Genomic DNA, 13,618 nt, shown 5'->3' with positions numbered 1-13,618 from the left:
TTGCCCTCTTGTTGCTCAGAGGCATTGCCCTCTTGTTGCTCACTCGGATTGTCCTGCATGAGCTCGTTGTAATCAGCAAGTACTGACTACCATCGTCGATCATATTTCTCATGGCATCTTTCATATAATCAGGATCATCGTGAGGACGGTCGGCCATTTCTATGTCCGCAACCATATATATATATATATATATATATATATATATATATATTCAGTAGCCAGCTACAAAATAAGTTATTTTGTAGCCATCTCCATTTACGATAATTTTATAAACTAATTTACAATAATATCAATACATATTTACAATAGTTGGGTTACTATAACATATGGAGATATTTACCATAATGTTATAGTAAACCACTTAGTATGGAGTTAATATAATCTCGTAAATTAATATAGTAATTATCGTAACTCAAAGTAGCTACAGAATAAGATATTTTGTAGCTAGCTATAGAGTAATGGGAAATTCCTTTCTACACATACGTGTAGTTACTCTCATCTCCAATAAACAACATTGTGTATGTATTCATACTTGTGTATTGGTTTTAGTATGTTTATATACTCATGTTAAGATACTCTAGATCTTACCATGCGAAAATTTTTCAAAAAAAGTTATATTTTAAATATATTACTAAAATGCCACTACTATATTATATACAATAAGTATAACCATATACTCTATGTATGCATGCATACTTAACATACATATCACTCTAGATGGTTTAGTATGATCATATACTTTGTCTATATACATTTCATCCGGTTATATACACATTAAATCTAGAGATATATAGATGAGAGTAACTACACGCGCGTGTAAAAGAAACGCGTCCGTAATATATATATATATATATTTCTATATAAGACTATATAAGATAAGAAAACAATAATACTAGAATAATACTAGGATAATATACTAAACAAATAATACTAAAAAATAATACTAGTACAAATAATAATATATACAAAACACTAGAAAATAAAATATATATTAGACTTATATACTACTACTAGTACTACTACAAACAAAAGAGCTCGGAGTGCTCCATACTAAAAAATAATACTAGAATCTTTTAAGCCAAGTAATATACTAGAATAATACTAGGATAATATACTAAAAAATAATACTAAAAAATAATACTAAAAATAATACTATAATAATAGTACAAAGAATAATATATACAAAACAATAGAAAATAAAATATATATCAAAGACTTATATACTACTAGTAGTACTACTACAAACGAAAGTGCTGGAGTGCTCCAAACTAAAAAGTAATACTATAATCTTTTAAGTCAAGTAATATACTAGAATAATACTAGGATAATATACTAAAAATAATACTAAAAAATAATATCAGAATAATAATACAAACAATAATATATACAAAACAATATAAAATAAAATATATGTCAGAGACTTATATACTACTACTAGTACTACTACAAACAAAAGTGTTGGAGTGCTCCAAACTAAAAAATAATTCTGGAATAATATACTAAAAATAATTAGATTAATACTACAAACAGTAATATATACAAAACACTAGAATCATATATATATATATATATATATATATACTTAATAATTATGGTAGCATTCATTATTTTTTAGTGTATATATATACTTTATATATATACAAAACACTAGAATTATATATATATCATAATAACATGTATTTTTTAGTGTATATATATAAGCTGCTCGGCATATAATTGATAACATTCATTCATTATTATATATATATATATATATATATATAAACTACTATGCCATATGCATGCATATCGGTGGAGATGATCGATCATAGGGGGCCAGAGTTCTGTGGACGGCGTGCTAGTGGAGGCCGCTGCGGCGACACTGGTGACGGAGATGGCCGCGGCGGCGCTGGAGACGCCGTGGCGGCGCTGGAGACAAATGGCGCGGGGCACGAAGACGAACGACGACGGCGCTAGTGGTGACGAGGCGGCGGCAAAGGGCTCTGCTCGACGAAGACGAAGCAAATGTTCGGATCTAGGGCGCCTGTGTGCTTATATAGGGGTGGACCCTTTAATTAGCACCGGTCCGTAGCTAGAACTGGTACCAAAGGGTCTTTAACACCGGTTGGTGGCACGTGCCGGTGTTAAAGGGTGACCCTTTAGTACCAGCGCATGCCACGAGCCGGTGCTAAAGGGACCCTTTAGCACCGGTTCCAGCCACGGGCCGGTGCTAAAGTGTCCTTGGCCAGGCTTAGGGTCCTAAAATTTTTACGACCCTTTAGCACCGGTTCCAACCATGGGCCGGTGCTAAAGGGCCTGTGACCCTGTTTGTTAGTGTAGCTTTTTAAACTGTTTATATATACACTATTATTAATTGTATAGTAAATTAAATACTTTGCATAATAATTTTTAAAAAGTGACATGTATTAGGGTCCTAAAATTTTTACGACCCTTTAGCACCGGTTCCAACCATGGGCCGGTGCTAAACGGCCTGTGACCCTGTTTGTTAGTGTAGCTTTTTAAACTGTTTATATATACACTATTATTAATTGTATAGTAAATTAAATACTTTGCATAATAATTTTTAAAAAGTGACATGTATTGTATTTTTTTTTAATTTACACATGAAAAATTTTAACCTTAAATATCTTATTGTATTTTTTAAATTTTAAATAAGTTTGTAACTAATGTTTACTATTTTGTTAATGCAAAAATATATTATTTCAATAAATTTAAAAAAACTATATCCAATCAACAGGAAATCTATTTTCACATCATATTGGCGTTAAACTTTTTATTTTTATCATTTATTACTCAGAATGTGAGTAGGGTACAATTGTCATCAAATAAAATATCTATTTATCATATAAAAATGTAGATCTTGATGAATACACACTTTGACCGAACCGTAGATAGTCCCAAATGAAAAAGTCATGAATACAAAGTTTGTTACACTCATCATGTTCTACATTTGGTCTAATGGTCAACTTTTCACTTGGAAAAGTTTGAACCACTCAATTTTGAATTTTGAAAGAATTCATAGCCACGCACCGGTTTTCACATAGTTTGTGTGAGATTCAAGATTTTTGCATATAGTTTCACATAGTGTTGGGAAGGTGTAGTTGAAAATCCACAATTCTCAAATATAGTTTCACATAGTTTGTGTGAGATTCAAGATTTTGTGGGTATTGTTTACTTAAACTTTCTCAAATGAAAAAAATATCCATATAAAAAGTTTGGATCTTGATGATCTCTAACAACTTGATATTCAAAATTTTTTCATTTCAAGTCATCAAATGGGTCATTTGACCAAGTTTGACCCAAAGCCATCTTGTATTTTAAACACATGTGCCTAGGATTGGTTCAAATTTATCCAAATGGAAAAATGGACAATATATCAAATGTAGATCTTGATGATCTCTAACAACTTTGTATTCAAAATTTTTCCTTTCAAGTCATCAAATGGGTTATTTGACCAAGTTTGACCAAAGTCAAAGGATTGGTTTTTAGAAACAAACACTTTGACTGAACCCTAGATGATCCCAAATGGAAAAGTCATGAATACACAGTTTGTTACACTCATCAAGTTCTACATTTGGTCTAATGGTCAACTTTTCACTTGGAAAAGTTTGAACCACTCAATTTTGAATTTTGAAAGAATTCATAGCCACGCAGTGGTTTTCGGAACCCTAGATAGTCTCGACTGGAAAAGTCATGAATACCAATATTGTTCCACTCATCAAGATCTACATTGAATATATAGAACGTTTTTGCATTTGACAAAGTGTTGGGGAGGTGTAGTTGAAAATCCACAATTCTCACATATAGTTTCGTATAGTTTGTGTGAGATTTAAGATTTGGTGGGTATTGTTTACTTAAACTTTCTCAAACGGAAAAATTGTCTATATAAAAAGTTTGGATCTTGATGATCTCTAACAACTTTGCATTCAAAAGTTTTTCATTTGAAGTCATCAAATGGGTCATTTGACCAAGTTTGAGCAAAGTCAAAGCATTGGTTTTTACAAACACACACTTTGACCGAACCCTAGATGGTCCCAAATGAAAAAGTCATGAATACAAAGTTTGTTACACTCATCAAAATCTACAATTCTCACATATAGTTTCATACAATTCTCACAATTCTTACATTTTACAACACATACTATTAAACATGACTTTTTATTAAGCGGGCACAACAGTAAACTTCTTCTTGACGTATGACCCTTGGTTATGATCCTGCCGTAGCCATGGAGTATCCTCATTGTTTAACAGAATGCTTGGGTCTTTGTTGACTATGAAGGGCGGAATTCGGTCATCTCTTTCGTAATGATTGCCTAACATGTCTGACTTGTCCTCAATTCCGACAATGTTTCTTTTCTCAGAAAGGACGATGTGGCGCTTTGGCTCATCGACGATCGAGTGGTCATCATTTTTCTCTCTCTTTGGTTTCATAGACATGTCTTTCACATAGAATACTTGACTCATGTCCACAGCAAGGACAAATGGTTCGTCTTAGAATCCACTACTGTTAAGGTCCACAATTGTAATCCCATACTCCTTGTCGACTGTTACCCCACCTCCGGTCGTCTTCACCCATTGGCACCGGAACAAAGGAAATTTAAAATTAGCTACATAGTCTAGTTCCCATATGGCTTCTATGCATCTATAATATGTTTGTCTATTCCTATTTGGATCCGTGGCATCCACGCGTACACCACTGTTTTGGTTGGTGCTCCTTTTATCTTGGCCAACTTTGTAAAATATGTTACCATTTATCTCATACCCTTTGTACGCGAGGACATGCCATGATAGTTGACTGGCCAACAAATAAAGTTGTTCATCAATGTTTTCATCACCCTAACATTTTTTGCGCTGACGTATTATCCAGGCTTCATTCTTCCTGGGCCACTAGGACCGTAGGAAATCCTTGTGTACCTCGACAAACGGTTGCGCCAATGAGGAGTTCTGGAGAACTGCATAGTGTGCTTTATTGAAGTAATCGAAGCCACCGTACTAAGCAATAATGTCAGCGTGGTCCAATTCTTCTTCTTCTTCTTCTTCATCTATTATAATCCCGCTTTCTCCATGCTTGGTCCAACAAATATAGTTTGGTACGAAACCAGACTTTAATAAGTGCGAATGAAGAGTCCTTGAGTTAGAATATTCCATCAAATTTTCGCACACGGTACATGGACAGCACATAAAACCGTCCCTCTTGTTTGTCCCGGCCACACTTAAGAAATAGTGCACACCATTAATAAACTCTTTGGAGCGCCGATCGACATTATACATCCAATTACGCAGTACCATCTACATTAAATATAACATATATATTATGAAAACCATGCACATTTAGTTTCTCATCTTATTGCACAACATGTCTAACACACATAGTTGATTAATTCAAGCAAGCCTGGCTACAACAAATATAATCACAACTAGCACCTAAAAAACTAAAACTAAAATGCACTTAAGCAACATAATTAGTTTGCGTCCGATCCCAACTATAATAGATAGATCATTCGCTTGATCAACATCGATGGACTCCTTTCGCCGGCTCATTGCCTCATCACCTTCAGCCTCAACCGCCTGTGTAAAAGATTTCTTGATGTGTTGAATGTATTCTTCCTTCCAGTACCAACCTATACATCCGCCTGTACCGCCCCACTGAAATTAGAAGAGAGAATCAGACGTTTAAGTAACATCATTAAAAAATAGGCACATATATAAGCAAATGTCTAGAAATAACTCACATTACGATCCGGACACTTGTATAATATACGACCCTTGTTTACTCTCTCTTTCGACATTGTATGACATCACTATCTTCTGCCCACACTTGCCGCAAGTAATGAGAGGGAGTTCTGGCCGGTATCGCTTTCGAACCCTTGAGAGACTGAGGACCTGGTCATGGTTGCCATCTACTATCCATACTCAATTTTTAAACAATTACAAATTCCACATTTTCTAGTAAACATGCATGATTAAAGAGTAACCTATTAATATCCTTTATTTGTCTAGTTACTGCAATAAATTTTCTAAATTATAGAATATATATTATGTAGTAATAAAAACTTATCAAGTGATATTAACAAACCAATTAATTTGAACTATCCAACTTTCTAAGATCATTATTGTAAACTATATACATTAACTAAATTATAATCCTCTCATGTTCTAGTACATATATATATAAAGAAAAAAGATTTAAAAGATACTATAATTCATTATTCCAAACTAAATTAATACTAGGTCAACCATGAAATATGATATATATATATGGATACTAATTCAAGTGAATGATTCTAAATAACAAAGTAGATTTGAGCTAAAAATGCTGGGAAAATCACAAGCCAAAAACAACATGAAAAAGACAAAGAAGGATGAAGTTAGTTACCTCCAAGCACGAAGAGACGATGACGGAGTCGAAGAAGATCAATGATGGACGTCGGAGATGAAGAATAAAGAAAGAACAAGCAAGAAGAACAAAATGTAAGCTCTAAGAACAACAATGGTTCTCTCTGATTTTAAATGACCCAGGCATAGGGGAGGAGAGATAGCCGTGGCCTTTAGCACGGGTTCAAGGCACAAGCCGATGCTAAAGGGTTTGGCTCGGCCTATTACACTAGCCGGTGCTAAAGGGGACTCTTTAGCACCGGTTGGTAACAAGAACCGGTGCTAAAAGGTCCCTGCCCCGACAACACTGATCAGTAGCCGTTGGGCAGGCTCCTTTAGCACCGACCCGTGTTACAAACCGGTGCTAAAAGGGTCTTTAGCCCCGGGCCTAAAAAGGCCGAGACTTTTGGCGATTTTGGGCATTACCAATGCCTCATTCTGTAGTAGTGTCTAGAGAAACTCGTTGTACCCATTTGATTATAGTGGAAGTTTGGCTGGGAGTGGACCGGTTGGTCTCGTGGTTTTTTCTTCTCACATTGAGAAGGTTTTCTACGTAAATCGTTGTGTCTATTGTGCATTGTGATTGATTATTTCCGCTGCAATTTGGTGGTAGGTGTTATCCTCATGATTCATCACAAGTTGAGGGATTAATTGTGTTTTGTATGTGCCTTTTATCCTAACAGTTAGGCCTTGTTTAGTTCACCCTAAAATCCAAAAAATTTTCAAGACTCTCCGTCACATCAAATCTTGCGTTACATACATGAAGCATTAAATATAGTCAAAAACAAAAACTAATTACACAGTTTGCCTGTAAATCGCGAGATGAATCCTTTAAGCCTAGTTAGTCTATAATTGGATAATATTTGTCACAAACAAACGAAAGTGCTACAGTAGCCGAAATTTTTTCATTTCGGCAACGAAACAAGGCCTTAGTTGTTAAAGAAAGCTATGGAAGTTGGGTTTTTTCCCTGTGACAAAAGCCGTGGATGCGTTGAGGCTGTGTTGAGTCTGAAATTTCAAAAATATAACATTTGAGTTAATTTTTAGTGTGGTTTATGTTCAGAATGACCCAGCATTTTGTACAAGTGTGCATCCATTTGAAAGTAAGAGTCACAATATAATTCAGCAATTCATCAGAAGTGCAAACTTGTTTGGTTGGTATATATACGCAAGACCGAGCTTTTGTTGTAAAGGATAATAACCGGGAAAAAGGAACCTGGTTTTACTACGAGCGAAAAGAGAAAGTAACGTGCGCCTCCAGAACGACGAAGAGTAGACGGGTTCCCGTTTTTCATGGTGCGTCCAAATTAAACGTCTTTCGTACCATTTTTTTCTTTCCATTTCCATCGCAACCAGCCAATAAGCAGGCTCGTGCGCGGACTGCCGGTGCTAACACGGGGAAAAGAATTCCAAACAGATACTCTACCGGCCACTCTCCATTCTCATCTCCTTTGTTTCTCGACCTCCTTGTTTTCACCTCACTTCCTTCTTTCGCCGTCAGTCTATTAGTCCTTATAGTTCCTAGGAGATGCACGCAGCAGCTAGCTCGGTAGCTTCATCCGGGAAGAAGAGAAGAAGGTTCTGCCGGAGGAGAAGCATGGCGTCCTCGGTGGGTCATATAGGCGGCCATCACCGTCGGCTGTTGGACACGGCAGGCCCGCCGGCAGCACCGCCAGGGAAAGCAGCGGTCAACAGGTCGAGCTCAAGCCCGGACACAACACGGATAATGGTGGGCGTGCTGGTAACGGTCATCTTCTGCACGCTGCTCTACTGCATCTACTGCTGGAGATGGCGGAAGCGTAACGGTGAGCAAAGCTAATCCCAAAGATGATCAGCTCAGCATGTGTTTAATTTCTTGCATGTCTCTGCACTAATAAGAGCACATATATTTGTATATATTTGAATCAGCCATCAGGAGGTCGCTGATTCAGAGGCTCGGGCCGCGGTCGAGCTCGGACTTGCCGCTCATTGACCTCACCTCCATCCTAGCGGCCACTGAGAATTTCGCCGAGGCCAAAAAGCTCGGCGAGGGAGGGTTCGGACCAGTCTACAGAGTCAGTAATCATTAATCAATCAACTGTGGTCATCGACCAGCAATTTCTCTTGCCATGCATGTTGTCATAATAGTCATTTCTTAGTCTGAGCTCGTGTCTGCATATACTATATATGAATAGGGCGTGCTGAGCGGCGGCTCAGAGGTCGCCGTCAAGCGTTTGTCCGCGCGGTCGCGGCAGGGTGCGGCGGAGTTCCGGAACGAGGTGGAGCTGATTGCCAAGCTGCAGCACCGCAACCTGGTGCGCATGCTGGGCTGGTGTGCCGAGCGCGACGAGAAGCTACTTGTCTACGAGTACCTCCCCAACGGCAGCCTCGACGCCTTCATCTTCGGTGCGGTGACCAAGTCCAAGTGCATGCGCCTATATGCAGTTGTTGCGCTTGGTCGAGGTGATTTGTATCGGATGATTGGCATGTTGCAGATCGGAGAAAGAGAGTGCAGTTGGGCTGGAGCACACGCTACAACGTCATCCTTGGCATCGCTCGTGGCCTCCTCTACCTCCACGAGGATTCCCTCCTCAAGATCGTCCACCGGGACCTCAAGGCCAGCAATGTGCTCCTTGACGACAAGATGAACCCCAAGATCTCCGACTTTGGCATGGCCAAGATCTTCGAGGAGTCAGGTACTGGCATCAACATGATCGGACGCGTCGTTGGAACCTAGTAAGCCACCATGTCTGTACCATTATCTAAGAGTAGTAAAACTGAACAATTTCTTCTCAGTTCAGAACAATAATAATGTTTGTGTTCTTTGGTCACATCAATCAATGTTTGGGTTAAGAATAATGCATGCAATTCGATCGATCAGTGGGTACATGGCGCCCGAGCTCGCGTTGGAGGGCGTGTTCTCAGTGAAGTCTGACGTCTTTAGCTTCGGAGTGCTCCTCCTAGAGATCCTAAGCGGGCAGCGGAATGGTGCACTATACCTTGAGGAGCACGACCAATCTCTCATCCGAGGCGTGCGTATAAACATATCACCTGCTGAAACCCTAATCCATTCCTTGTTTCTTACGTACTAGCATTTTCCTTGCATAAACTTGCATTGGACGGCTGAATTTTTGACAGGCATGGAAGCTGTGGATCCAAGACGCTGCGGCCGAGTTCATGGACCCGTCTCTTGGCCGATCCTACTCAAGGGACGAGGCGTGGCGGTGCTACCACGTCGGCCTGCTCTGCGTGCAGGGAAACCCCGAGGTCCGTCCCACCATGTCCAGTGTCCTCCTCATGCTCATCAGCGACCATATGGAGCTCCCAGCACCAGACAAGCCACCGTTGTTCACAAGGCACAGTAGCATACCGTTCCCGGCAATGCCACTCTCAATCAGGATAGAGTCAAGGGTGTCTCCTCCTCATTCCATCAATGATGTCACCATCACTGCAATCAAACCGCGATGAGGTTACAATAGTTCGGTAATAACAGTCGCATCATTATTCCAACAAGAAAAGTCAGTTCTCAAGGCGCGCGATTATTGAAAGAGATCCCACAGAGATTTGTTAATGATGCCAAACCTTATAGAGAATTTATATTATGTACAATTTTGAATTGAAATTGTACAAAGAGTACTTTATTTCTCCTAACTCCATTCTATAATATACTCCGTATTGGATATTGAAAAAATTTAATTTGTCTAAAATAATAAGTGACTTTGGATGAATTAACTCGCCTAGACATGGATCGCTTGTATTATATACATGCTACTAATATCTTATCTGTTGTTAAATGAACCACCAAACTTAAAAATTAAAATACGATAAGTATAAGAATACTATCTCCTATAACTAAAGGAAGATCAATGGTCGCAAAAAAAAACTAAAGGAAGATTACATATATCATTTATTTTACCAAAAAACTAAAGGAAGAGGATATTAGCTATCTTCTAGCCGGCCTTGACAAAACCCATCCTCGGATACCCCAATCCCCATCGGGGTGGATCCTGGAACAATACCAGAGAGTCCCAACCTGAAAATTCGAATGCCTAGAGGCAACAATATAACAAAACTGTTGTTGACTTATCAATCTTGTTGATTTAACATGAGATGTAGAGTTGGTGAAATTTATTTTTCAGGCAGTCGATGCGAACAGGATAGGAAAGCCTCCTGCCCTCGCACCCTGAAGTTGATTTTACTTCCCTTGAGCTTCCCTTCAATCATAATGAAATCGATAATATCATAAAAGAGCTGCCATGTGTCAAATCCCCTGGTCCGGATGGCGTTAGTAATGAATTTCTTAAGAAATGCTGGCACATCATTAAGATGGATTTCTACAGTCTATGTTCTGGTTTTCACTCTCGGGACATTTGCTTAAAGAGTATTAATGGTTCTCTTATAATCCTGATCCCCAAGGTAGATGGTTGCTCGAGGGTAAATGACTTCAGACCTATTTCCCTGCTCAATTCCTCGGTGAAATTGATAACAAAACTGCTGGCTAATAGGTTGCAACCTCTCATCAAAAACCTTGTGCACAACAATCAATATGATTTCATTAAACAAAGAACCACTCAGGATTGTCTTGCCTGGTCTTTTGAATATCTTCATCTCTGCCACACCTCCAGAAAAAGAGCTGGTAATCTTAAAGCTTGATTTTGAAAAAGCCTTTGATAAGATTGAGCACAAGGCTATGACTGAAATCATGAAACACATGGGCTTCGGTGATAAGTGGATCTACTAGATGAATCTGATCTTCAGTTCTGGAACTTCATCTATTTTGCTAAATGGCACCCCTAGAAAAGTTTTTCATTGCAAAAGAGGTGTTAGAAAGGGTGACCCTCTTTCCCCCTTACAGTTTGTCTTGGCTGCAGACCTTTTACAATCAATTGTTAATAGAGCCAAAGACTTGGGACTTCTTGTCTTGGCTGCAGACCTTTTACAATCAATTGTTAATAGAGCCAAAGACTTGGGACTTCTTAACCTTCCTATCCCTTTACTCCACTGATTTCCCAAATCTGAAGTATGCTGATGATACTTTGATCATCATGGAAGGCAGTGCTAGGCACCTTTTCACCCTGAAAGCCCTTATTAACTCTTTCTCTGCCTCCTCTGGTTTAAATGTCAACTTCTCAAAGTCCATGATGATCCCTATTAACATTCCCAAAAATAGGATCATCCACCTTGCTGCAACCTTTGGCTGCTCTATTGGGTCTCTTCCCTTTCCTTACCTTGGGCTGCCTCTTGGCCTGACAAAACCAAGAGTTGATGATTTCCTACCCCCGATCAACAGATGTTTAAAAAGATTGACCAGCACCTATCCATTCCTCTCCCAAGCTGGAAAGCTGCAGATGGTAAATTCTGTCTTCTCCTCCCTTCCCACTTTCTTCATGAGGACCTTCCTCCTTCACTCTTCCATCAGAGAACAGGTGGATAAATTCAGAAAGCACTGCCTTTGGCGAGGGTCAGATGCAAACAACAGAATCAATGCCAAAGCTGCCTTACCCCTGGTAACAGAAGCCAAGAAGGATGGTGGACTGAGAATTCTGGATCTAAAAACTTTCAATGAAGCTGTCTTACTCAAATAGTTACATAAATTTTTCAATCGTGCTGATGTTCCCTGGGTCCAGCTTGTTTGGGAGAAGCACTATTCCAACGGGAGACTTCCATACCACACCATGAAGGGTTCCTTCTGGTGGAGAGATATTTTGAAGCTTCTTGACAAATTTAAAGGTCTTGCCTCGGTTCAGATTAAAGATGGAGCTTCTTGTCTTTTTTGGGAAGATTGTTGGGATGGCCAGCCTCTTAGACTTTCCCTCCCTGAGTTATATTCTTTTGCCAAGAAACCAATCATCTCTTGCAAACGTGCTTTTACCATGGACCCTCCTTCAGGCTTTTTCAATCTGCCACTTTTAGTTCAAGCTTTTACTCAATTCCAAGCTCTTCAGCAAACCCTTCAGCATCAAGATCTAACCAACAGTTTTGATACCTGGACTTACATTTGGGTAAATACTTCTTTCACTTCCAAGCAGGCCTATAATCACTTAAGGGGAAGCATTGAGGCAGCCCCAATCTTTAGCTGGATTTGGAAATCTTCTTGCCAGCTAAAGCATAAAGTATTTTTTTGGCTCCTTGTGCAAGATAGGGTTAGCACCACGAATGTGTTGAGAAGAAAACATATGTATCTTCCTTCCTATGACTGCATCCTCTGCAACGAAAATCATGAAGAAACTATAGATCATTTATTCCTAGAATGTATTTTCTCTAGGGACTGCTGGGCTCTCATTGGCCTAATGATAGTCAACTCCCCTTTTCTGATCCACAGAATTGAGAGTCTCAAATTGCAGATTGCAAAGAAATTCTTCATGGAGATTATCATCATCATGTGCTGGACCATCTGGACAGTTCGAAATGACGCCATCTTCAGAGGTGTGCCACCCACCGTCCTTCGGGGCTTGGAAATTTTCAAAACTCTCTTCAAGCAACTCCTCTAGAGAGCGAAGAAGAAATACTTTCCAGATATTGAGATATGGTTAGAGCAAAATGTGTAATCAGCCTCATTTTCTTTGTTTCATTTTTTGTCTCCTAAACTACCCCCGCTTTCTTAAGACACTTGTATTGTTTTATGGTTTATGCTTTTGTTTAAATAAAATTTCCAGTAGAGGTACCGTCCCCCCATGTTGGGTCAATGTGTCCTCATACAGAAGCTAGGATTCGAGGCACCGTCCCGCCATGTTGGCTCTGACACGGTGCGCAAGTACAAGGCGGCTTTCCGAGAACCGCTTTCAGACTCCACCCATGACGCGCTACACCTTCTTGGTGAGGACTTCGACCTAGTGGCGATGAACCTGGACATGACTGGATTGTATGATGAGGCCAACTAGCCCATCGACACTAGCACCTTTGTCGTTATAATTTAATGTAATCACAATCTCGTGCGAGTGTTGTAAGGGTGTGGGGTGTAATTTTTGATAATCTCTGGATTACCGTAATTTGATCTTGATTGTAACAAAACTACTTTATTCTGCTTAATGAAATACGTGCTATAGCATGTTCTTGAAAAAATATGGATTGTAGAGAGGTTGTGGAAATAATAAAGGAAGATGGTTTTTCCGCAAATTCGGCAGCCGCCATTTATGAGGAATACAAATGGTAATACCATTTGGAGCAGGTTCCAAGATATCTCTATTGAGCAGTACAGCTGGGATGTGAATCAGGTGGAGACGAGTTGGCACGGTGAACTAGGCAGACTAAGAGAAACTAGTAT

General features: G+C 39.3%; 1 protein-coding gene across 1 annotated transcript; it reads left to right on the top strand.

The window, feature by feature from the left end:
• Positions 7,670 to 10,013, top strand: LOC8078284 (putative receptor-like protein kinase At4g00960). Its single transcript, XM_021450191.1, has 6 exons — positions 7,670 to 8,180; positions 8,284 to 8,429; positions 8,550 to 8,760; positions 8,850 to 9,090; positions 9,236 to 9,386; positions 9,493 to 10,013. The coding sequence occupies exons 1-6, from the start codon at positions 7,904 to 7,906 to the stop codon at positions 9,820 to 9,822; spliced, it is 1,356 nt and encodes a 451-aa protein (XP_021305866.1). The 5' UTR covers positions 7,670 to 7,903; the 3' UTR covers positions 9,823 to 10,013.

The sequence above is a fragment of the Sorghum bicolor genome, chromosome 10 (assembly GCF_000003195.3).
Source record: "Sorghum bicolor cultivar BTx623 chromosome 10, Sorghum_bicolor_NCBIv3, whole genome shotgun sequence".
Lineage (NCBI taxonomy): Eukaryota > Viridiplantae > Streptophyta > Magnoliopsida > Poales > Poaceae > Sorghum > Sorghum bicolor.
This window is presented reverse-complemented; position numbering and strand designations above follow the sequence as displayed.

Coding starts and splice junctions, on each gene's coding strand:
- LOC8078284 (XM_021450191.1), top strand. CDS start 7,904: ATGCACGCAGCAGCTAGCTCGGTAGCTTCATCCGGGAAGAAGAGAAGA. Junction 8,181..8,283: donor GAGATGGCGGAAGCGTAACG/GTGAGCAAAGCT, acceptor TATTTGAATCAG/CCATCAGGAGGTCGCTGATT. Junction 8,430..8,549: donor GGTTCGGACCAGTCTACAGA/GTCAGTAATCAT, acceptor ATATATGAATAG/GGCGTGCTGAGCGGCGGCTC.